Here is a 25,641-nt window from a genome sequence, read left to right as displayed (position 1 = left end):
ACACAGATCAAAACAGCTTTTCATTTTGGAGTCTCACTTAACACCTTTTACTGAGATCAAGTTTACACTCAAATGTTACTGATACCTTGACTCTATTGCTGCCCTCCCAGGTGTGTGTGTGTGTGTGTGCCATCACACTGTCACATACAGTACATGAGAATAAAATGGCCAACCTGATGCTTCAGCTTGCTTTAAAGCCTTGAGACCAGTTCAGATAACAGGTTTTATTCTTTAAAGAGCTAACATTTTCCCACACTTTGTCATCATCATCACCATGAAAATCAAAATAGAGACAAATATTAAGACATGGTATTTTATATAGCATATACTGTCATTAATTACAACACATATCATGGACTTCACAATGTCTGTTTCTTTTATAAAAATAAAAATGACATTTACAATAAAAACATGGTTCCACTGTGGTGTTCTTGAGACCTCTGAGTGTGTGCGATGGTGGTTGGTGCTGAAGCTGTGGGGGGTGGATGTTTTGAAAAGAAGATGCCGCACGTAAAGCTCATAGCCTTTCTAAGTAGTTAACACCTAGTGCGTTCACAAGCCTGAGATCCATGCACAATGGTCTATGCACTTTACAATTGATATACAACAGTAAAAAAAGAAGGTATGTACATGAAGATGAGGTCTGTCATACATATCTCCTGGTGTCCCTCCTGCAAAGTATCTTTTTAAAGGACCTCCTAAAGTCATTGTTGAAGATGGTGTAAATGATGGGGTTCAGCGCGCTGTTGCAGTAACCGAACCAGAAGAAGAACTTGAACAAGGTGTCGGGCACGGGACAGGACTCACACAACGTCATTAGCATGTACGTAAAGAAAAAGGGAAACCAACAGATGACAAACACTCCAATGACCACGGCCAGGACGAAGGTGAACCGTTTCTCCCGGTTCTGCCGGCCCTTCCAGCGGCTGCCCTTGGTGCTCGGCACCCGTCGTAGGGCGTCATTGTCCCCCGGTTTGATCTGGCTCAGTTTGGTTTTCCCCTTGGATGATTTCTTTTTGATTGAGCACGGGTTGTTCATTTTATGGTCGGACGACGACGACTCCTCGATGTCCACCCCGTTGACGTCTCCTTTCTCCTCGTCTGCCGCTCCTTCTCCTTCCACCGCTTCCTTCCTCAGCTCGATGTCCTGCTCGCCGTTCAGCTTCTCGTGGCAGAGGCGGTCGGCGGCGGCGACGCCGTTCTCCTTGGGGTCGGCGGCGGCGACGCCGGCCGTCTTCGGCGTCTCCTTGTGCTTCCTGTCTCCCGGAGGCGCCCGCGTCCTCTTTTTAGCTATCTGGTAGATTCGCACGTAGACCAGCACCATGATGACACACGGCAGGAAGAAGGAGCCGATGCAGGACGAGATGACGTACCACTTATCAGTGTTGATCCTACACACGCGGTCCTTCTGGTTGTTTTCTTTCTCCATGGTGATTAGAGGTGGGAAGGAGATAACCGCCGCGATGACCCACACGATAACGATGATGCACTTGATTCGGCGCGGCGTCCTCTTTAGGTTGTACTCGATGGCCTGCGTGATGGACCAGTAGCGATCCAGGCTGATGGCACAGAGGTGGGCGATGGAGGCGGTGCAGAACAGAACGTCCAGCGCCAGGTAGATTTCACACCACACCTCGCCGAAGTACCAGTACCCCATCAGCTCATTGGCCAAGGAGAAGGGCATCACCAGGGTAGCCACCAAGATGTCCGCCGAGGCCAGCGACACCAAGAATAAGTTCTGCGGAGCACGCAGGGCCCGGCTGGTAAACACGGCTATGACCACCAGCACGTTACCAAACACCGTCAGCAGGATCATGAGCCCCACCAGCACGGTGAGGGGCAGGGACATCCTGAAGCTGTAAGGAGCCGCCTCTGGAACTGTCAGGTTGGTCTGGTTGTTAAACTCCATCGGAGCGGAGCGGACTGGCCCACTTCCTGAGTTCAACTGAGGTTAAGAAATATCATCCACCAGGAAGGAGGGATCAGGGCTGAGAAAGGCAGGAACTGAATCACTCCTCTGAGGCTTCCCCAGCCAGATCTCTCTCTTTCATCGTGCTCTATCTCCACAAAGATCAGCACTAATTATTTACAGGTCAGTTCATCTGAAATGTGAGGAGACATAAGGAAAAATCAGATCTGTCAAAGCAATGCACTTCCACTTCTTATTGCCACGCATGACCTGTCTAATTATTACAATTAATTCAGCTCTCTCCTTTCAATAACACTAAGAAAAAAGACACAGAAAGTGCGACGTGGTCTTACCTGAGTCGACCAGCGGTGACACAACCTCTCCGGTGCCAGAGACACACGGGCGTGGAAAAAAAAAACCCCAGTGTGTAACTTCTTTGGGCGGATCAATAGGACGCAGAGAAGAAGCTCCATGTGGCAGCTGAAGCGTCGAGTCTTCCCTCTGTGTCTCCTCTCTCTGGCCACACTCTGATCCCTGCGCTGCATCTAGTGGTGCTCAGTCGCGGACCTAATAGAGCTCTAATCATGTTATCCCGGCGCTGCCGCGGCCGTGCTGCGGTCTGTGTGGAGTCTCTCTCCTCACTGTTAACCAGTGCGCCACTCCCTCTCTTTATAGCCCGCACGCTGCAAAAAGTGTCCCGCTCCCCGGGTCACTGTGCGTCCAACGAGTGTCAACAGCCAAAGACATGTGGGTCTGACAACATGGGACAGTGAAGGCAACAACATCAGCTGGACGCGGAGCGGCGGAGGGAACGAAAACAGGAAATATAAAAGTGTCCCATACAGCGCAGTGGTTCCAGAGAGGCTGGATTTAATATGTCTCATGTCAACATGGACTGTATTATAATAATGATAATAACATTATTTAATTAAGAAATGAATTGCGTTGTGTCAGTGTCACTGCCACTGTGTCTATAGACAGAGGGAATTATATTATTACTGAGAGCTAATTAGTTGATCAAGGTGTATTTACACAGCACCTTTCAAACAATGAGGCAATCTGAAGTGTTTTACATAATGTAAAGAAATGGAGCATATATATATATAGGCCTATATATAGCTATATATATATAGGCTATATATATATGCTCCATTTCTAGTTAGTTTGTTAGTTTGTAGGTAAAATTAAATAAAACATGAATTTTAATCAGCTAAATCTGCTTGGTCTATTAAAAATGGAGAGCTTCATTTTTAATTTTATCTCTTTGTGATCTTGGCAACTTAAATTTCCCACTTAAAGTGATGCTGAAAACTGAATGGACTGACAGTATCATATCTACTTTATTAGGATGAGAAAATCCCTGAAAAAAAGAGACCGAAAACTGAGCAGCAGTTGACAAATAGGGTCTATATTTCCTTGCCTTCAGAGAGACTCACCATTTGAAGATGAAACTGCTTTTGGGGACAGATATTTTTTGCAGTGCAGCAGCTGGACTCCGTTGCTAAGCAGCAGCCAGAACCACACCACGTGGATATCAGCAAAGGCTTTTTATTACTTTGCCCAAACTTAATTTATTTATCCACCTTTTACAGTTATGTGTAACAGAGGTGGTCCGGACCCTACAGGTCTGGACTGGAGCAGACTCAGACTCACTCACTGTGTCTGATGTTTGATCTACAGATGTGACTTGGCCACATGTGCAGGAGAGGTTTACTCTGAAGATCTGACCTCTTGTTGAGGGACCTTGTGATGACATCACCGGCCTGTGGATCACATAGCTACAAAACTACACATCTGTAAACAGACTCAGGTAGGCTATAACATGATGTGAGTGAATTCAATGGAGTCAATATGAATCTGCTCAGTGCTGTTTAACAAATCATATTTACGTCTCATGTGACATGTAGTCCACATTATGTCTGTGAAAAGAAGCTCCATCTTGTTTAATTTCTTACATAATTAGCTAAGTGACAGTCGAGGTTCAACAGTTTAACTGTCTGTTCATTAGTTGATAACAGGATTATCTTTATAATTTTACTGTAATGTAATAAAGCAACAGTAAGCTGGCCAATGTCCAGGAGGTTTACGCTGGTCAAATAAAGCTGAATATGCACCTAAAGCTGAGGAAACACAGTAGCTATAAGGATGTTGTTGTTCAGAGTGAGGGAAGGATGGAGCGTGAGATCGACAGGCGGATCGGTGCAGCGGCCGTTGTATCGGGAGCTGAGCCGAAAGGCAGAGCTCTGGATTTACCAGTCAATCTACATCCCCACCCTCACCTATGGTCATGAACTCTTAGAGAGGGGGAGGAGCTCTGTCACCCGGGAGGAGCTCGGAGTAGAGCCAGCTGAGGTATCGGATGCCCCCTTGACGCCTCCCCAGGGAGGTGTTCCGGGCATGTCCCCCCGGGAGGAGACCAGAGGAAGACCTGGGACACGCTGGAGTGACTACATCACTCGGCTGACCTGGGAACACCTTGGTCCCCCCGGAAGAGCTGGAGGAAGTGTCCAGGGTGAGGGAAGTCTGGGGATCCCTGCCCGGATGAAGCGGTGGACAATGGATGGATGGATGGAAGTTGACAGGGCCGTTGCTAGGAATTCTGGCCCCCCTGAAAGAATACTAGAGTGGGCCCCTGCCCCCTGACTTTTCCACTTTTTTTCTTAGACTCTGTATGTAATATCATTTTTTATTTAGCCTACTTTGTTTTGATGCTAATGCAGCATTACTATGAGTACTAGTCAGGGTCTTATGCAGACTACTGGGGTTTTTTGTGGGCCCCACTGGGCGCTGGGCCCCTAGAGTTATCATCACCTTTCTCCCTGATACAACGGCCCTGGATGTTGATGAATGTTTACTTCTGTGTTGATAATGTAACTATGTAACTTTGATACAAGTTGAGTGCTTCAGCTTATCAGTGTCTCATAGCCAATATCCCTTTGAAATCCATAATACAGCTCCATTTCCCTCATCTTTTATACACTAATGGCTTTTCTCAGTAAGTCCACACAAACAAAACAGCAGATTTCAACCATCAGGGAATTTGTAATTTTCCAAACTTCCTGGAACTGGAGCCCCTTCTCACCACAAAGGCTCTGACTCTCACTTACACGGTTCAATCTGCTGTTTGTGTTTCCCTCCCGTGATAAAATTAAAACTCACTCAGGGAGCATCGACTCGGAGCAGGACATTCTTGAGAAACTGGAGGGGGAGGACAGACGTAGGGCTACACTACACTCCTCATTGTGTGTGTGTGTGTGTGTGTGTGTGCTGGCTTCGGTCACACTCAGCATTGGACTCAGCAGTGGAGTCATCATGTTGGCTTGACGCTCTGCTGCTCTCACACACCTCGTGCTGCAGCTGCCTCCAACATCAATGTCCACAATGTGAGGGAGACTTGACGGTGTTTACTGTGTGTGTTTACAGTCAACTGTGAAATAAAATAATAAGAAATATAGGTCAGGGATGGACTCAAAGGAAATAGTCTTTGGCTCTATATGCTACATTTTCACAACTTGTCTTTTCAGGAAAAGTATTTCATCTATATAAGCTTCACCAACAGTCATGTTAAAAAAAATTCTGTCTGTCCAGCCTCGATTATGGATTAAATCTGTCAAATTTTTCCAATTCCTGCTTTAAATGTGCACGTGTTCTTTTTGAGTTGATGATGTGACTGATTAGATTAAAGGCAATTTTAAGAATCACTCTTAGATGTAGCTAGTTAAATGCAGTCTCCTCTGACGAACACTTTCAAGTAAATATTTAAATAAATATATTTCTTAATAGGGGCGGTTTTCAAGTGAAGCTTTGTCAAAATTAATTCCACTTTCAGTGACTGTTCAGAGCTTCACTAAACCTGCTACAACAAGGTGTTTCTTTTCTTGGAGAACAAATATGAAGAAATTCCAACAAATGAATGGACTTGGGTTTAAATGGAGCTTTTCTCTCAATTTACTTTCCTCTTTTGTTTCCTGGGCATTAATTGTTGCATATAGCATTACCTCATGTTTGACTTCTGTCCAGGCTCTGTTTTTACACCACCAAATGAAATAAGTCAAGTTTGTTAGGTGGGGGGGGGGGGTCTTATTTACACTTCGCGTGATAAAAAAAAGAAAAGAAAAAAGAAAAGGCTGATGGATTATTTGTTGTCCACCTGTGCTGTGGTTCGTTTGTCACCAGCTGAGTTCAGTGTGTGAGAGCTGTGAGGAGGGCTACGTGAACGTAAATATTCAAAGAGACCACCTGTGAGACACACACACACACACACACACACACACACACACACACACACACACACACACACACACACGCACACACACACACACACACACACAACCAGTCAGTCCGGGGTGTTTGGGGGAAAACACCGTGTCAGTCTGCGGCGGTTGGCGCATGAGGGCGCAGACGACGCGCGAGGAGACAGTGACACCTGTCGACTCCTGCAGGAGCCTCCCAGTCCCGCTCCGCTTCAGTCCAAGGAGAAATACTTTATAATGACCATTTTTCAAAACGTTGTTTCCAGAGAGACGTGACAGCTCAGAGGTCCAGGACGGTCAGGTGTTTGGTGGCCGAAGGACGTTGACCGACCACAGCTCCACAGGTCAGTGGGTCACTTCAACATGTTGAATGCGTTCACTGACCTGGGACATGACTGACTGAGAGAGAGCAGCGTTACAAGGCGCTCTGCAGTACAGACACATGCAGTTTCAAGCCTTCAACGTTATGAAGACTTTGGTTGACCAGCAGGGGGCGGTGCTGCACTGGAGCAGACAGCTGCTCACTGCTGACTGAGCATTCACTCATTTTAATGTCATGCTTTTTTTTTTTTTTTTTTTAACAATCTGTCATTAGGCTACATATTCTGTATTGATGGGACTAATCATAGGGGGAAAGAAACAATAAACAGGGCAGGATTGATGGCCTGTGTGATCAGTCTGTGACTGGTGTTATTTTTTTTATGTTAACACATTTTTAAGTTTCAAAAGCCTTCTGGCCTGGTTTATTTTTTGTTTTTCATCCCACATAAAACACTCACATGACATCCTACAAGAAAGGAAAAAAGTAAAAAAAAAAAAAAAAAGTGTGTGCTATACATCTTTCCTTTATTATGAGTCATTCATTCATTTGTAAGAATAGAACCAGTTAACATGGTAGGAAGTAGTTGAAAAAAGGGAATAAGAGTTTGTAGGCTAACCAGCAACTAGCTTTATAAAGGTTAAATGTTAAAAGTTAACACATTTTAAACAACAGATTAGAAACAGACTCGTGTTTTCTGAACATGTAAATTACATGTGAGAGAAGCAGAATTTGGAATATCAACAGGCAGGACTGGAGCAGTGGCGTGTTTACTGACTCTGAACAACAGAAGTGCAAATTCTGACAAAACGTTTTGATTCATAGGCCTGACTGGATTCATACAGTCTAGGCTACTCATCAAAATGAAAAATCAACATTACCAGTAATTAAAGGTTTTTTGAATCAATGCCAATTTAAATATTATTTTAATCTCCATTAAATTATAAATTGCAACATTAGTTTTGAATTAAAAAAGCACAACATTTACAAAATCCTTGTTTGAAATTAATTCCGAGGCAGCACAAACAAGTTGGAGCTGTTTCACAAAGACACACAACACCTCATAAATGTGTAAATATTTATCAGTTTATTACAGTTAAAAAGATGTATGTACATACAGAACATCACTAAACATGGTCATTTTCACTCATTTGTAAAGTAGCACTCTGCAACTAGTTGGTTTCAGGATAACTGTCTTACAATGGGGCGGCATTAATAAAGTTTGTCATTTACAACCAAGCACACAAATCAGTGTTTTGTTGTTGTTGTTTTTTCCGTCCTTTTCTCGTCTGCCAAATAATACAAAGGCAAAGAACCAAATAAAAATAACGGAAGGGAAGGGTGCTTATTAAAACTAATTGTTGTTGAATTGCTGGTCCGAATCCAAGTTCCTGCTGTAAACCTGCGGCTTGGTGCGGTTACACAGGTAGAAAGACCTCAGACCGGGTCGTGGTCACTGTGGTTAGTGATGGAGACTCACATGGAGGTAGTCATGTCTGCATCTGCTCATCCAGTCAGGAGACAACCCACCCAGAAAGCTTTGCTTTAACAATCCGTGGACCCAGGTCCTTTTACTGACATTAATGGAAGAAATAAAGAAAAGTGATGATCTATCTTGGTTAAAACAAACGGCCATGAAGGTTCTGCTTGGTGCGCATAAGGCAGGCAAGTAAATGTATATAGATAGTACAGAGGGGTGTGTACGTGGGAGTTTTTTTGTTGGTGGGATTCAGGACTTCAGGTATGTAGGCCAATGGGACAGAGCAGGCAGCTTCACAAATTAAAGAGCCATTCCACCAAAACTGTATTGGTCAGAAGTGGATATTGATGAGGTTATGTGCACTGAAGATGAGGAAAATGGGATAAAACTAATGGACTTGTGTCTATTTTCAGGACAAAGTATCTTCCCTTAATTTTCACCTCTGCACTTTTTGTATAGATGTGATTAGAGAAAAACAAAGTATGTCTAAAGTTTTCAGCTTTCTCAGACTATTAAAAGTTGATGTCAACTGACTTTACTATCTCATGACTGAAATCTGATATGACCTGTGAGGAAGAAAATACAGAGAAAGAAAATGAAAAGAGGAAGTTGAAGAGCATCTGCCACTGCAGAATAACAATGCAAGTCAGTTTTGGTGGAATTCCCCTTTAATGCCAAAGACAAGTGAGACGCAAGCTAATGCACATCCACTTGGTAGCATAATGGCATTATCTTCCATTGCACTCTTTGTCTTTTTGTAAAACTCTCATCACATTACAGATTTTGTAATACTGAGTCTACCGTAACGTCAGATTACTGTACAGAGTAAAAGGAAAAATAAGACAGAAAGAAACTAGACCCAAATTTACATTGTAACGACCAGTTGCTTGTCATCAAGTACAGTCAGTGGCCATAGACACAAGGAATAGCCAAACAAACACATAAAAAAAGACCATTAAGGCTGCTTGTCAATGTAGATTAAGTAGGATAAGCATTGCCACACAATGCTTCGATACCCTTTGCAATATACAAAAAGGGAGCATTTGCAGATACACCAAAGAGCCACTAAGTCGAAGTCCTCTATGCAAAAACGCCCAATTTTCTGACCGAGCCAAATCATGTCAAATATGTGTTCAACATGCTTGTTTCCTGTACAAAATAACCAGGCAAGAAAAAGACAAGCTGAATGATCCAGAGGAGGAAAAACAAAACAAAACAGAACAAAAAAAAAAGCAAAAGGTGCAAAATGACTTTTGATTCTGCGATGCTCTCCATAGCCTAAAATCACAGACAATAGAAAAATAAACACCAATTATACTCGGATTATTTTGGATGCACCACTATGCAACACATCGTCATCACTTTGATCCAACAGGTCACACAGTCGAGATCTCCGACTCCTCCGCAGCGGGAAAACTACATTCCAGGATCTAAATGCTCTCCGGTCAATCAGCCCAGTTCAGTTTCTGTCCCCAGACTCCCCACCACCACCGCCACCACCGCCGCCACCACCATCATCATCATCATCCTCCTCCTCTTCTGCGTCTTCATACACTGGCATTCTCAACCTTGCAGAATGGCACATGAACAAAGTAAAAACAGAGAGACTGAATGTAAAAATGGGTCACAGCAGTCTTGCTGCATACCTAATGCACATCTCACCCTTGAGTACTCATTGAAGGCATTTTTCACACAATTGTTTACAGCTTAAAGTAAATAAAATACACAAGAAAAGAAACTTCCAAAGCTTTTTATATAAAACCCAGGAATGCAATGCCTCCGGTGTGTTGTTGAGCATGAACACAGAAAGCCCTTTTTACAATTTTTTTTGTCTTTTTCCGACAGTCTTGTACTGTAACTGCGTTAAGCTCAAATATGCACCTTGTTGTGTCGTCTCATCGTTGTGTCCAAACGATTTGATCTGTGAGAAAACCACCGGGCCAAATCGAAAAGGTCAGTGGATTTGTCCCTTGTCAGGTTTCTGTTTGTTGGTTGGTTTGTATTTTCGTGTGAAGCCTGTGTCAGTGTCGGGAGTGGATGGTTTCCCACCTCCTGCCCCCCCCCAGCTCCTCCCCTCCCGTCTTGTACAGCATAATGTTTCAGTCCACAAGAAGCAGCAACAGGTTCTGCTGGTAAATTAGAAGCAGCGGTACATTGTTTTTCCCCCCAAAACCCAACCCCGCGCAGAGGTGAGCCGTGGCGCTCTCATCACTCAGGCCTCCTGTGGAGGAGACTGGATCACAGCCCACACAAAACACACCAAGCTGCTGCAAAGAAAGAGTAGACCCACACCTTTCAATACAAAACAGAATCATGATTGAATATAGAATTGGGATGCAACACATTTTTTAAAAAAAGAAGAAAAAAAGAAAAAAAAAAGTTTGGTTCGATTACCTTTTGTTGGGACTTAATGTACAGTCACTTGAAATAATATTAAATGAATACACATTTCATCATTCAGGAAAAAAAACACTCCATGTAAATAGATTGAAAATAAACAATGCTGATGTGAACTGCAACAAGCCGTTTTACTTGCGATGGAGAAAGCAGGATATGGGAATTTTAAACCATATCATAGCCACACAAACCCTTTTACAGTTTTACAGGATAAAACTTCCCCAAAGAAAATTACTCGTCTATTCAGAGCCCGTGAGACTCAACATTTATATTCAATTGATTTAACCGTTAAAACAGATAAAATACTTATTTCTGAAACAAAAATGCCTCCATTCAAAATAACCGATGAGAGGCTATTGTGTTTTTGCCTTAATATAGAGGGTGCCAATGTCTTTTAAAAAAGTGCATAAGAGCAGCAGCATTGCTAGGACAGTGTGGGACAAAAGGAGATTAAAAAAAAAAAAATCCATCATGTGATTAAAATTCATGGGAGGCCCTGTTAAAAACAAAACTAAAAAAGCAGAAAATGAAAAGATAAACAAAAAAAGAAGTGTCAAGAGGAATTTACCTGTCAATGTTTTATTATGAAACCTTCTTTCAAGCTCTGATACACTCACCACCTGCTTTGTAGACCCAGGTAACGTTTTCTGAAAAACGCTTGATATGTTGGTCAATGATCAATTGGATGACAGCTATGCAGCCCAACACTGAAGATAATATCAAACAAGTAAACGTAACTAAAAATTGCACTCAAGGCAACAACCAGGATTTGTTTACATATATAAAAACATCTCCTATCATTTATCCCATCACCATGTTTGACTTTTTTTCAAAACCTTATCACACAAAAGCTAGACGGGAGTCCCAGCGCCATCCATTCAAGTCTGACTTGCTTTTTTTTTCTTCTGCCAAGCATGTACGATTGGCATTTCTCATATGTATACATTACTAGCTTAATGTTGAACAACTACTGCTGCAATTTGTTAAAAAGTTCTCCAATCGCCCTATTTTACAACTGATATTGCCTGCATTAACAGATTAATGCAAGAGCAAACGTAAATCAACAACAACAAAAAAAACCTTAAAAACAGCAGTAATTAAAAAAAAAAAATACTGAAATAATTTATATCTTTGTATTCTCATGGACAATTGTGTTTAGAAATGAGCCACTGGATCATTCTAAACATAGGCACAGTTCAAAAAAAAAAATTATAAACACACCATCATTAGACCTTTGTTCTCTGTGGTCAAGAAGCAATTATTATAAGTTATCTCGAGGAAGATGATAAAAAAAAAGGGAATATCAAAAGAAAAAATGACACTTAAAATGACGGCAGCAGCAGTAAATGTGAAGTTCAAAAGACTTTTTTGTTTGTTTCTGCATACAATTGTATCCTTGCTCACATAATAGATGCTTGTAATTACTGTAAATACATTGGCAATGGGAGCATGGTTTATATGGTTAAAAGACTTGCCACTTAGCTCACAGTTACTCAATATATATAACTTTATATATCTTCAGTTTTGGCAAAGAGATGGAAATATTTTCCTCTTGAATGATTCGGAATGAAAGATGAGTGGGGCGAGGTGGCTGGGGTCCTAAAATGGCCGTGACAAACTCTGGAGCAACACACAAGTCAAGTCTCCAAAGTTCACCTTGTTTCTGCCTGAGGGTGGTGAAAGAAAAGACTTTCCTTTTCTTCCTCCTCCTTTCTTGTGCCCCCGACACTGATTGTGACGAGTCTGTTTTCTTTACAGTGTATGGTTCACGTACATGGGGGGGCCGGCGGGCGAGAGAGTGCGGAGCAAGTGGAGAGTTTGGAGTCAAGTAGGACTGGGATGGAGCTGCTCTTGGCTCAGACCATGGCACGGTACGGACCCTGCATCTTGAGGAACTGGATGATGAAGGAGGGGCCGCCCGCGACAATCTGTGGTGGCAGGTGGCTGAGGGGACAGTTCTCGATGCTCATGATGGACAGCTTGCTGCAGAGGGCCAGCTCGAACGGGAGGCTGTGCAGGTTGGGGTTGTCGTTGAGGTACAGCTCCTCCAGGTTCTCCAGTGTACCTGAGGACAGACGTCATGTGGTGTTAGTGAAGACGGAAACGCTACCTGATGCCGTCTGCCTGGGAAACAGTCTGAAGAAATGTACAACTCCATTGAATACAAATAGGGATGTGCACGGTTACCCGAGTACCCGGGTACCCGAGTAGGCAATCTGCTATCCGGTTATGAATTTATTATCCGGTTAACCTAGGATTAAAAAGACGGCACCTTAGAGCGCAGTCTAGTGTCGGATCAAATTACGTTATCATGCCATGGTTCGGCTTTTTGTAGTGTTAAACAGTTTCGGATCAAGCAATGTGATTTTCTGCCGTGTAAAAGCGTTTTGGATCGAGCCTCGGACTTTCAAACCTTTTACAATAATCTGTGGTGGTTCCCTCGGCGTAAACCGTCGGGAGGGAGACGACAGGTGTCATCAAGTCTGTTAGAAAATATGCTTTCAGTTTACAAACATTCTGAAACCTTCCCAGTTAATTCCTGAAACGATGCGAGGCAGAGAGGACCGAAGGCACCAACATGTAGTGTGGACTAATAAATAAGCACCGCTAATGATTTAAAAAAAAAGTTTTCTCCTCCGAGGCAGCCGCGGCATAAATGATACATCTGCAGCGCATTTATTCCCCGGCATAAAGATGCACATCTGCCCCATATGTGCATCTTAACCTCCATCTCTACTCTTATTATCCACCTGATATTTTGTCTGACGACGCTGTGTGTCAGTAATGCGCTCTGTCTGACGGTCAGAGCGCATTTTATGCCCCGGCTGCGCTCTGTCCGTCAGACATGGCGTCATTTTATTTTTTATTACAGTATTCGGTTACCCGGGTATGACAAGGTTAGGATACTCGGTTAGAAAATTATTCGAAATGCCCATCCCTAAAATAAAACAGACAGTGCCTTCCACCACCTGTTACACCACTAAGTCATTTTAAACATAAACATTGTGGATGTTATAACACAAATACTAATGAAATAGAAATTTCTATTGACTTGAAAGGGAAAGTGGTCATCACAACAGAATTACGCAGAGCAGATCTAGTTATCCTCTACACATAATGATTATTTTCACTATTGATTATTCTACAGTTTTTCATAATATATCATTTTGTCCACGGGGGAAAAAATGATGCGCAGAATAAATGGACGGCACATTTCTGAAGATCCAACATGAATCTCAGGTCATCAGTTAAAAACTCAGAGCTATTCAGTTTATTATTCTATATAAAAATAAAAAGCTGCAGTTCCTCACTAGTTTGTTTTAAAAGACGACTCGACATTGTAACAATTATTTCATCCAACCAATCACAGACATGAGGCTGCAAAGTAATGAAAATAAGGCACATTTCAAGACTGACAGTCGGAACAAAACCACTATACAACAGGTATCATTCACTTCTGGGCCCAGTCTGAACACTCTAAAAATACCACCATCTTTAGCTCCTTCCTGCAAACATTTTAATCTGTGACTTAACCTCAGCAGTAACTAGCCAATCACACAGATGAAGGGTCAGAGGTGGGACGCACTGTTGGCCGTTAAGCTCTTAAACCCTGATGGTTAAGTTTAGCTTTCATCAGGAAACAATGTTCTACTTAAAGTCAAAAAAGTTACAGCTTACTTGTTTCGTTGCAGTGTTGGATTTTTTTTTTTTTTTTTTTTGAAAAGGAAGAACAAAATAAAGGCTGAAGGCAGTAAAAATAAATGATCTTATTTGTGCAGTTTGCTCAAAAACTAATTGCATGTCTATAAACGTTCAAATAAACATGCAATGTGTGCAGGTCTGATACCATGTGGGGAAACTACAAGGCAGTGAGAGCAACAAGTCAAAAGAAGAATTATGACAAGTTGCTATGTTTCATTTATCAAACACAGCACGTCTTTAATATATGAGAACATTAAAGCAAATTAAAGTGGACTGTAGAAAAAATGTTTGTGTCCTAAGTTTAAGAATCAGTTATGTCTCAAAGTTAAGATGAAGCTTTTAGACAATGAGCCTAGTAGCCTTGACTTTCCATTCCCAGACACAGAGTCAAGTTAACTCACGGCTGTGGTTCCCCACCATCACTAATGGACACTGTGGTGAAAGTGGGTCAAGCCACGAGCGTGTCACTGATGAGTCTGTAAGTATAGTAGCTGATGAAACAGGTATTTACCAATCTCCTCAGGAAGGTGTTGCAGCAGGTTCTCACCCAAACCCAGATGAGTCAGGTTGGTGAGATGGCCGATGCCTCTGGGTAATGTAGTCAGCTGATTATTTGTCAACACCAATTTCTAGTGAGAGTGAGAGAACAGGATGTTTTAGCAGGGGTTGTTGCTCAGTGATAACAATTCACTTACATAGTAGTGAAAGTCTGATGATTGCATAAAAGTATGAAAAAAAAAAAAAACTCGAGACAGGGTGTGACCTGCATTCACCACTCCCCATTACCACACAGAGTGAAAATGGCTGTCAGTCAAACTATTTATCATTGCGTGATACGCAGAATCATTGTACTTTGGATGATTAGCTACAGGGTAGACGGCATGTTCACAAATGTGTGTTTAAGATGAAATTATTTGTATATGACAGAGAGATGAGGATCTCGATTTCTTAGGATAATAATAATAAAACAACAAAACTACTCTGTCAGCTGCAGGGATTGTGTATCGTCCACATTTTGCTGATACCAATTTCTATTCTGCTTGCTAAGGTTCTAATCAGTTCTCCAATGTAATTCTTTGTTATTTGATCAACCAGATAATCACAAATATATCAAATGCATTTATAATAAAGCATTTATTTCCTGCATTACTACAGATGCGTGTCTCTGCGTTGTCATTTGTGAGACTACCGCTGGAATTTTTTCAAATCCACTTACAGCCATGTCAGCCCTGAGCTATGAACTGTAATGAGCCTTGTCAGATACCGTAAAAAGTAACAAGAAGCAACAAGACCTGAGTGGTGCGAAATAAATGTGGATAAAAATTGATAAAAACTGTGAATGTGTTCCAGTCTCAATGGCAACACAAACAAACCAGATTCCCTACAACAAAACTCTGTGAAACAAAGAGCCACAAGTATCATGAGAACTGCGTGTCTGGGAAAGTTACCTGTAAATCTTTGAGATAAGCAATTTCATTAGGTAGAGATTCCAACTTGTTTTCCTCCAAGTCGAGCTCTCGTAGCTTTCTCAAGTTCCCAATACCATGTGGTAACTTCTTGAGAAGGTTATTGGACAATATTAACACCTGCGAAAACAATGAAATTGTCAAACTCTGGCGTCATGGCATACAACATACAACTGTCTTTATCTTTTTTCAAAAGCAATTCAACAACCACTCCCATCACAGTATGATCACATTGTTTTCAAAGGATGTCAAAAAAAAAAAAAAAAATATATATATATAGATGGATCAACATAGACATTGGAAACAACACTGATTGAAACGTCTTGAGAGAAAATGTTGTACTTTTCATCCATATTTGCAATACCCTGTCTTCAACCAACACTTAGGTCACTGTAGTTTTGAAAAAAGAGGTCTGTGTAGTAATAATGTTTAAAAAAAAAAACTAACAACCATGTGTCGGTGTGAGTTGTAAAGTAAGACCCTCCAGCTATGCATGTTTTATTACATAAGTCACTGGCCTCAAGGAAATGAGGGCTTTAAGGAGAACGCATAATGTCTCTGTCGCTCCTGTTCTTACTTGCTGATGACACAAAATGAAAATTTTTTCTTATGCAATTGTAATCCTAGTATGTACTACATGTGTGCAAGACTCACCTCCAGAGAAACTAGACCACAGACATCCTCTGGGATCTTTGTCAGCTGATTAGTGGCCAGGTTAAGCTCAACCATACTAGTCCACGTGCCAAAGTCCAACGGCAGGGACGTTAACTGGTTGTCCTGAGGGAGACAATGGAAAACCATTATTAGCAACATAAGTGAAAATTCACGGGGTTAACACAAGGACAGTGCTGTTCCAGACACTGAGCAGACTGATGGACTATGCCAGCTATGTTACCTGGCGCCAGGATGAAATGTTTCCAATGGACATGTGAAATCCAAACTACATCCAGTGTAGACATACATCAAAGTAACAAATGAAGGACTTTTTCATGCCTGTTAGGACATGTCCGTCTCGCTCGCCAGACCCTCCTCCAGAGAAGAAGGGTCTGGCTGCTCCGCCTAGGATTCTGCGATCAGAGAAAAAAACGCTCCGGCCGTTTGGAATTCTTTCAACCGGTCACAATCGCCGTAGCAACGGTGCGCTCGCAAAACAGTGCCGGTTGGAAACTGGATTTGGGACCGCGGTGTAACGACAGTCGGCAACCGTTGATGGATATTTCTTCTTTTGTTCGGTTTAACGGCGGTTGGCAACTGCTGACGGATATTTCTTCTTCTGTTCAGTTCAAGACACGGATGTATAATAGATCCACGGTTCGGTTCCTGTTGTTGTTTGTTGATGTTTCCCTTTACCGGGCGGACTGTGAAAGCTGCAGCACGGAGGCGGGACTTCCGCCGGGTGGCTCGTTCCGACCAATCAGAGGCTAATCGCAGCAACACATTTCCGTCAGGCCAGACTAGGACATGCCTGGTTAGAGGCCAATACAACTTTGAGTGGGAGTTTGACGGTCTCTGAGCAATGCTTGGGACGAAAATTAGTCAAATTATTATTTTCTCACTAGAGTTGAATTCATTGAACATTGTGGAAGCAGCTGCCCATGTGCTACATTTAAGCATCGTCTTTGCTGGTGACCATGACAAAGGTTTTTGTCTAAAGCTCAAGGTCAACTGCTTCAAAAATGTTTACAGCTTAACTTTTTTTCCCCACATGATATAAGATGCATCACTGGACCATTTCCTATTGAAGTGTATAAGTATATCCACCTGTATTATGCTAACTCACTCAGTTATATCAAACAGTTGAAAATGCTGAGGGCAATTACTTCCTCGCCTCTACATTTCTCTGAACACACAATCTCTTTAAGATTTATGTTTTCCTCATCAATACGTTTTTGACAAAGTATTAGTGCAGGTTTAGTCTGTTTAACCCATAGGTCTTGTTCACTGACTTTATTGTGACCTGTCACAGTTGGAAAAGTGCAGGTACAAATAAAGAATTAATTAAACAATTAAATTAATTAATTAATTAAAGAAATATTTGAATAGTACAGATTCTTTGATATTGCTGTTTTTAATAAATGTGCTTCCTCTGATATGACAGGTGAAAATGTCACTGTGGGTCCATTTATCATGTATGTGATGCAGTGACAACACCTGATTCTGGCACAAACAAAAGTACACAGCAGACAGTATTTGTGACCCTTTCTTGATTTTCTAGACATTTTAACAACAGCTGAGCTGACTGACAGATGTGTCAAAGACAAACATGCACTTGTTCATACCTTCATGTTAAGCTTGCTTAACACTTTAGCCCTGGAGAAGATACCAAAGGGGATCTTGTTGATACGGTTGTGCTCCATGTTGAGGGAGTAGATGGTGGAGAACTGGGATGGTCCACCCACAGGGTACGACTGGAAGCAGTTCCTTGCCAGTGTTAGACTTGTCAGGTTGACCAAACTTGAAAGCAAACCCTGGGCAAGGACAGAGAAAGAGACACAACAGAGACAATATGATCAAGAGTCTAACTCTACCAATACAGGTGGGGATTTGTACATCACTTCATCTTCAGTGCAAAAATACCTGTGATTAAGGACTGTGATAATGGTATAAAAACTGTGGCTGAGGTTTACCAATGGCCACAAGTTAAATGTATACATTTTTTAATATATTTTAGGACACAGGTAAATAAAGTTTGAGGTTCCAAAATTGATGTTTGTCAATTGTCAACGCTGATATTGTTCTAATATAAAGTAAGTCTTCAAGTAATTATCATTTCTATTATTTAGTATACGTCTGGGTTTATATTTGAGAAATATAAATTCCTTTTTCCACTTACCTCTGGCAACACTGAAATGTTGTTGTTTTCAAGGTTTAGCTCCTCCAGTTCTCGACACCTGGCTAATGATCTGGGGATAGCTGATAATCTATTATATCTCAGACCCAAGCGATTTATGCTGGCCAGATTCCCTGAAACAACACCAAAAATAGTTGTTTTTTTTAATTAGCTGCAGTCAGACTGCTGAAATAAAACAAAAACAAAAACTCACAAACAAGTCCTAAAATATTCAGATTTTACCTATAGTCTCTGGGAGGTCCAAGAGCTCATTGTGCTGCAAATCGAGGTTGGTTATCTGTGTGCAATTCCCAATCTCCTTCGGTAGGTGTTCCAACTGGTTATGGGCAACATCCAGAGTAATAAGGTTGCATAGCTCCCCTACAAAGATGAATACGAAATTCAGTTCACTCAAAATGAGCTCAGTAATACAGCCACCAACTAATTTTAGCAAGTCCCCTCTTACAGAATCATAATATTGATTTGCATGTAGCCAACATTCAGTTTGTTTCAGTGGTATCTATGCAGAGGTTGGCACAATGTATCAAATTTTAAAAGGCACAATTACTATTATTATGGACAGAAGATGATTTAATCTCTGGATGAAAATTAACAGCCATGAAATACTGTGAACCCAATGGCCAACCTTTCTTTACACATCTACAATACTCACCTATCTCCGCGGGCAGCTGCTTAATCTTGTTCTCTCGGATGCTGAGCATCGTGAGCTTGGATAGGTTTCGGATGTCCTTCTCTACCGTCGTGATTCGGTTGAAACGCAGGTACAGCGTGGTCAGAGATGTCAGCCGGTAGACGACAGGTGGTATCTCTCTCAGCTTGTTGTGCCGCAGGTCAAGCATTCGAAGCTTCTTAAGGGAGTCCAGGGAGTCAGGCAAACTGGTCAGGGAGTTCTCGCTCAGGGCCAACGTGACCAGGCCTGATAGGCAACCCACCTCAGCCGGCAGGCTCTGCAGCTTGTTGCTGTACAAGTAGAGTTCGGCCAGCTGTGTCAACTCCTTAATGGAGGTGGGCAGCATATGAATGGACCGTTTAGATAGGTCCAGTCTCATCGAGTTCTCCTCCCGGCACTTGTTAAGTTCTTTGATCACCTCAGCATTACTGGACTTCTTGCGTGTACCTGGCGCCGGATTTGGCCGCTTTATCGTATTGTCAACAGAGAAGGCAACACCTGGTGTTGAGCTGCTGGTGTCCTTCTTTCCTTCTTTGGCATCTTTCCCTTTGGTCTTCGTTTCTTTGCCACCATCCTTGACCAAGCCAGTCAGAGCCTTGGCCTCCTTTTCCCTTTCTTTCCCCGCCGGACCACCTTTGGGGTCCTTTTCTTTTGAATCTTTTTCTTTGCCTAAAGTACTACTCATGTCGACGGTATCGGGCCTCCTGCAGAGTTGCTCATGGGAGTCTCTCTTGTCAGGTTACTTATTGGGGAAAAAAGGGGACACAGACAGCCAAGGAGGCTTTTAAAGAAAACATCCCTGTCCAGGCCCACACATTTATTATTATCTTGAAATAAAGGCCTTGTGATCCAGAGGTTTTTTAGATACTTTTGATACTTTGTTCCTTTGTTAAAATGCCATGGGAGAAAAAATCCTTTGAAGTAGCTGGATTGTGGCATCCATGGGCCACATGCTTAAGTGTCTGAACTGCATACAATCCCAGGACCTTTGGATAGAAGTTCTTTCAGGCTGCAAAGGTCGTCAGGGTTCTTTTTAATCCCTCGAAGATTTACTTTTGGGGGGAGAAAACAAAAATCATACACATTAGAATTTCATTTTCACAAGCACACACACACAAGTTCAACAGTTGAGTTGTCCAGTCATAAGTTTCTGATCTTAAAGCCAAATTCAATTTCAATCCTTCAAAGACTTAAGACAGCTGATATGCCGCATAAAGATGTATGCAGAATGACACGGTTGGCAGTTTCTTTGTTTAGAGTGATATTTTTGCAGGAGAACCACGCCTCTGAAGAATTAGTTGGTTGAAAAACTTTGTTTTATGCTGGAAAATAGTTATTCTAAGTCTTCAGCAACACCAAATCCAAAATAACACTCCTTGGACAACAAATATTATGCATAGTACCACAGGACACTATAATAACAATAGCTTATGTAATATAATGTTTGTTTAAATATTGTATGACCATAACCATATTCTTCCTTATACATTGCGAATGAAAAAACACAGGTTTGGTGGGTTGTCAGTACCATGAGATAAGCGGTACTGAATGTGCCAGTCCACGCAAATCTGTTGAACGCACTAAGCATAACCTCACACCAACTTACTCCTACTAAACAAACACAGCCCAGCGGGTGTTGACATTACTTTAAGCCTACAGCCCCACCTAAACGTGTATTCAGCTATTTAGCCTTCTCCAATAAAGTCTGTAATGCTGCAATCACATTGAATATTTACGTCTCAAAAGGCAGCCAGATGAAAAACACAACCTGTTGGATCTTTATATGACAGACTGAGCCAGAATGTCTCTGGCAGCCTCTTTGTTTAGTCTCTTTTGCTGTTGTACCTTAGTGACTGTTTAAAGCTCTCCAGCACTAGTACAAGCTAAGCTGTTGCAAAAAGAGAGGCAGTTCTGGCTCAGGATCAGAGCTAAGTGAAAAGGTTAGGACTGCTGAGAGTAATCTTTAGAAGTGGCCTTCAAAGCATGAAGTCCCCACAACAACAGGTCATATGACCTTTTTGGTAAAAGAAATGTTGGGTCAATAGTAGCACATCTTACATGATAGAATGCCTGACACTGTGTTCTGTAAGTAAAATAAGCTATCCGCTGCTCTTTCCTGTCATAAATAAGGAGATGGAACATCTAACACTGGCTGTAATAGGCATACCTGTGCATAAAATAATTATTAACATAAAATGAGAATAGCCAGACCGGCCCAATTGCTGGGGCCATCTAAAGCAAACTGTACAAACAACTTCCTTTTATGGTTGTACTGTCTATGTCTCTGCCCTGGTATGTCATTCTGTTTAACAAACTGAATGTATACATTACCTATAATGATTTATCTCTGTATTTGAAGAGTAATGTTTTCTTCTTTAACCTAATGAAAGACCACATGAGTCCTGAAGAAGTTTAAGATGTAAAAGTTAATTTCCTGGTTATTTTTTACTATTTCTAATGTCATGCAAACCTAGTGGACTTAACTCCATTTTTCAAACTGTGGTATCTGAAAAAAAAAAAAAAAAGAAGAAGTACAGCAGTTTAATTTTCAGGTGATTGAGGAAACCCTGACTTCACAAAAACGAATGGAAGAAGAAAAAAAGCATGGGTAATAACTACGTTAGAAAAAAAACCACAGAACCAGGGATTTGTGAGATTCACTAACTTTTCCATTCCTGAGAAGCTTGAGAAACTGCCCACTTGCTATTCATAAATGCAATGACTGGTTTTCTTCAACAGTCTGAGCAAAAGAAAAGGGATATGCAGAGATGAAAATAATCCATTAGCTGAGCACAAAACAGTGGGGTCACTTTGTGACCATGCAATAAAATGTCTTTTGATCTGAAAACTGTGCCAATGATGGCTTCTCAATGTCCGTTCTTACAGTCCTTGCGTTGGCCCTCACGGTGTTCCGTATAGGTGAGAGGGAATGTTTTATAATGTATCAGCCAGGGTTATGGGATAATGTTACATTTACAGGTAAGTCGTATAGTTGTGGCACATAGGTGAGTTCCACTCATTTAAAGCTATTAACTTAGTAGATGTAAACATAAAGTTATATGAACGCCTATACAGCTTTGAAGATGTGTATCCATCAACACTTACAACACCACCATAAAGTGCCAACACTTGGACTTCATGGCACATGCAACCCATATAGAGACTAATGATATTCCCATTAAGGATATTCAACTCATCTGATGATAGTACATTTAGGCCTAAGCAGAACTGTCTAATGTTTTCCAGCTTTTGTTTATCCATTACGGTGCATTTTGTGTCAAATTAGAAATGCATCAATGTGAGCAAATTAGAGAACACAATAAAGCACGTGTGTAAAGCAAATGTAAGGAAGTGGTGAGATATGACAAAATGCCCTACAGATCTGGATTCAGCCTGTGTCTAAGCCCCAGCTCCAGTGTCGCTGCTTGACAATAACGTTACCGCTGCTGAAGCACAAGAATCAACAAACCAAGAATGGACCGGGCCTGTCAGTTTAACTCGTACATGGTTAATATGTGGGGGTAAACAGCAGAAAACAGGGGTGAGGTGGCAGCTATCGGAGCTAGTGCTGCCACACAACTCTGCACAGGACACGGCTAGCTCGGTGGCTACGTGAGCCAATGGCAAATCCGTGGAAACAGATTACCGACCAAACGGTAACAGGTCGGAAAGTCAAGTCGCCTTCCGTGATTAATTAATATACATAACGTGGACACCTGGGTAAAACACAAACACACACGAGGGCTGATTGTACCTGTACGGACACTGTTGGTCTACCTGGACGCGGACAGTGCTGACTGTTGTTAACCCATCACCACCGAGCCGACTGACGGTCGTTAGCCAACTCACGTAACCTGTAACACGGACAACGTTAGCCAGGTCAGCCTTGAACCCTGCCCGGGATGAAGAAAAACTACACTGCAAGTCCACATTGAGCAACACTCAAAACGAGAAAAACTCGCTGGCTAAAGCCTGAGAAAAACGACTGACAACAAGGCAGGAAATAAAAGCTGCTAAGCTAAACGTCAGTAACAGCAGAGCAAACGTTGGCAGATGCTAACGTGCTAACGTCAGCTAGCGGACCAGTTAGCCCGGCAGCTAACTGTGTTTCAGCGGCGGATCAGGCGACAGGAGAGGAGAGGCATCCCCGTCAACATGTAACAATAAAACAGACCACTGTTACTGTACGTATCAGACGGCGCAAATGCTGTGGAGACCCCCCGGAGACCCCCCTGAACCGTCAACTCACACCCATCGGTTAGCCCTGTATGAAGCACAGCTAGCGGTGTGTAGGCCCGAGCAGAGCGGGGCTGTCGGACGCGGACCGACCCGTCCGCCTGAGTCCGACCGAGAGAGGAAACGTCTGCAGCGGCCAGCTGAGCGCCATCGGGCAGCAGACACCCGAAAGGAGCACAGCCCGCCAGAGGGACTTCGTATCCCGGAGCGGCCACTGATGCCAGCAAGATGCCAGCTGACTGCATCACGGTACCTCAGCGCTGTGCCCGTACACAATATGAGGCAAGGAAAAAAAGAAAACAGTGTGAAAAACAGCGGCCATTCCGGAGCTGAACAAAAGAGTGCGTTCTTACTCGCCATCGCAAAATGACATTTTCGCGTTATTCACGCCATAACAAGAGGCCGTGGGGTGTCTTGACTCTGGACTGAGGCGGTATCGTTGTGCGCGGGGGATAAAACATCCACTGTTACTGTGATAATATAACTGTTTTACCTTCAGAGGTGTGACTCCGCCATCCTCGCTGCTTCCTCCTCTTTTCCTACACTGCTGCTCTGCTCCCTCCCTCCCCTCACACCAAACTGCGTCATTCGCACGCCTCACCACTGTTATCACGAGACTTCGAAACAATCAAGTATTCCTGCAAAAACTTCACCTTCAACATGTATAACACACTAAACACGCTTTAATTAAAATTAAAACCTCTCGCGCGTGTAACTGCAGCACAAAGACTTGAAAGCACGTTTTGAAAGCAAAGTTTTAAATCACGACACTGTCGATGTGATTTCTTAACTGGGTGCCCTGCTGTACTTGTCGTGTATAATTAGCTACACATACATCAAAAGTATCATTGCAACGGTTAAACAAACAACAATAAATCTTACTTTTATCACAGTACTGTCATAGATTTGACTTGTTCTGCAGATGTCAGTGAAGTAACGCGCCTGTGAAATGAAGAGAAGGTCACATGACTCTCGCGGATGCGTTGGCTTGACAACCGCTGTAATCCTCGTCTGGTGCTAAAGGTGGGTTACCGAGCATGGATTTAATAAGACCTGTTTACCTGATTTAACGCAATAACACGACATATGGCAGGGCACTGAATGGAGTAGTCTTTAGAGCAGGTCGTTATTCCGTTAGAAGAATGATGATCCAGGCCTGTAGCTAGCCGATGGTGTGTTTTTTTACGTGCTAAATGTAGCTAGCGCTAGCTTGAACTAACGTTAGCTATTGCAACACTCTTTGGGTTATTCAGTATGACCATTAGGCTACTCTATATCGCTATATTAAAACCGTCGTGTGGAAATTGTTGCGGAAAAGACCGTAAAGACGAGCATTCAACATATTGCAATAACATTAGCTACATTTCCCAAAAGCAGAACAGAAAACGATGCTAGCTGTTGCTAAATCTGTTTTCGTCCGTGGTGGTCTGGTGTTATTTGTGTTATATTGTCCTAAATTACTGAAGTTAATATCACCAAGACTGTCTCCAGACTGCAAATCATTTACGTTTAATATCGTGTCGTCTTTATTACTCAACCTCAAATCGCTGCAGTAAATATACTAAAACTTACCAGTGTTTTGCTAACGTCCCTTCTAAGCTTGTGGCCAGCACCCTTCTTAAATATAGTTTCTCTGAATTTGTTCCATTTGGTGACTAATTTATGAGTCAGACCACCTTTCATTTGCAGCTGAGAAAATATCCAGTGATTAGTTAATATCAGCAGCTCTCTGCGTGTGTCAGCGTTTCTCCCCTCTGCACCACACTGCCTTTCAGACTTGGTTTCTGTTGAAATGTAACTTAATAAACCTATGTGTTTACCTTCAAGCGTGCACACTGAAGACATCATGCCAGAAGTCAAGTCCATACTGAGAGAAGTTTTGCCCAAACAAGGTTTGTACCGCAGCAATTAGCTATTTGGATAGCAGTAGCTGCAAACAAAAGACTATTTGTGGAGCCCAATACAACATGTGAACTGTTCAGAAATCTGCAAAAGCCTGCAAAATTAGTCAGTGGGTGCTCTGTGCTGTGTGCTCCTTCTTTACAGTCTCTTGCAGGGCAACATCACTGACATTGTTGCAATCTAAACACTTGCATTATTTGGGCTAGCACCATAGCTGGATAACAATGGACTTCCAGTGTTGTAAGTGTAATGCGGTTTAATGTGTATGGGTTGTTCGGGGGCATTGCACCAGATGTTTGAGATATGCAGATGTTTTATGCAGTGACACTGGTAACAACTGGTCACCAGTGCAATAGAAACTAAAAATATTGCTGTGCAATGGACTACAACCAAGAGCCTTCTTTTGGCAGTGACGCTCTCACTGTTAAGTATTTGTTAAAAGTAAATGTGTGGGAA

The 25,641-nt window shown here is 42.3% G+C and overlaps 2 protein-coding genes and 1 long non-coding RNA gene across 3 annotated transcripts; 1 reads left to right on the top strand and 2 right to left on the bottom strand.

Annotated features, from left to right (window-relative positions):
* Positions 1 to 209: 209 nt before the first annotated feature.
* On the bottom strand, positions 210 to 2,550 carry adra2a (adrenoceptor alpha 2A). Its single transcript, XM_085805980.1, has 2 exons — positions 2,263 to 2,550; positions 210 to 2,102 (listed from the first exon to the last, which is right to left on the bottom strand). Exon 2 carries the CDS (start codon positions 1,907 to 1,909, stop codon positions 647 to 649), a length of 1,263 nt encoding a protein of 420 aa, XP_085662106.1. The 5' UTR covers positions 1,910 to 2,102; positions 2,263 to 2,550; the 3' UTR covers positions 210 to 646.
* Positions 2,551 to 8,611: 6,061 nt separating this feature from the next.
* shoc2 (SHOC2 leucine rich repeat scaffold protein) lies at positions 8,612 to 23,829 on the bottom strand. The gene is made up of 9 exons (XM_085805666.1): positions 23,777 to 23,829; positions 19,030 to 20,099; positions 18,600 to 18,737; positions 18,360 to 18,490; positions 17,806 to 17,994; positions 16,181 to 16,303; positions 15,509 to 15,646; positions 14,572 to 14,689; positions 8,612 to 12,423 (listed from the first exon to the last, which is right to left on the bottom strand). The coding sequence occupies exons 2-9, from the start codon at positions 19,730 to 19,732 to the stop codon at positions 12,215 to 12,217; spliced, it is 1,749 nt and encodes a 582-aa protein (XP_085661792.1). The 5' UTR covers positions 19,733 to 20,099; positions 23,777 to 23,829; the 3' UTR covers positions 8,612 to 12,214.
* LOC146991318 (uncharacterized) lies at positions 22,814 to 25,124 on the top strand. The gene is made up of 3 exons (XR_015038115.1): positions 22,814 to 22,926; positions 24,206 to 24,306; positions 25,111 to 25,124. It is a non-coding gene; the product is annotated as an uncharacterized LOC146991318 (long non-coding RNA).
* Positions 25,125 to 25,641: the final 517 nt, after the last annotated feature.

Source organism: Trachurus japonicus, chromosome 1 (assembly GCF_045865225.1).
Source record: "Trachurus japonicus isolate A0001 chromosome 1, Traja_1.0".
In the NCBI taxonomy this organism is placed as follows: Eukaryota; Metazoa; Chordata; class Actinopteri; order Carangiformes; family Carangidae; genus Trachurus; species Trachurus japonicus.
This window is presented reverse-complemented; position numbering and strand designations above follow the sequence as displayed.

Bases quoted from the DNA above. Each gene is read 5' to 3' on its own strand.
- adra2a (XM_085805980.1), bottom strand. From the start codon at position 1,909: ATGGAGTTTAACAACCAGACCAACCTGACAGTTCCAGAGGCGGCTCCT.
- shoc2 (XM_085805666.1), bottom strand. From the start codon at position 19,732: ATGAGTAGTACTTTAGGCAAAGAAAAAGATTCAAAAGAAAAGGACCCC. The intron at 18,738-19,029 runs GTGAGTATTGTA...TCATCTTTGTAG, and splicing joins GCAGCTGCCCGCGGAGATAG to GGGAGCTATGCAACCTTATT. The intron at 17,995-18,359 runs GTAAGTGGAAAA...GTCCTTGCCCAG, and splicing joins ACATTTCAGTGTTGCCAGAG to GGTTTGCTTTCAAGTTTGGT.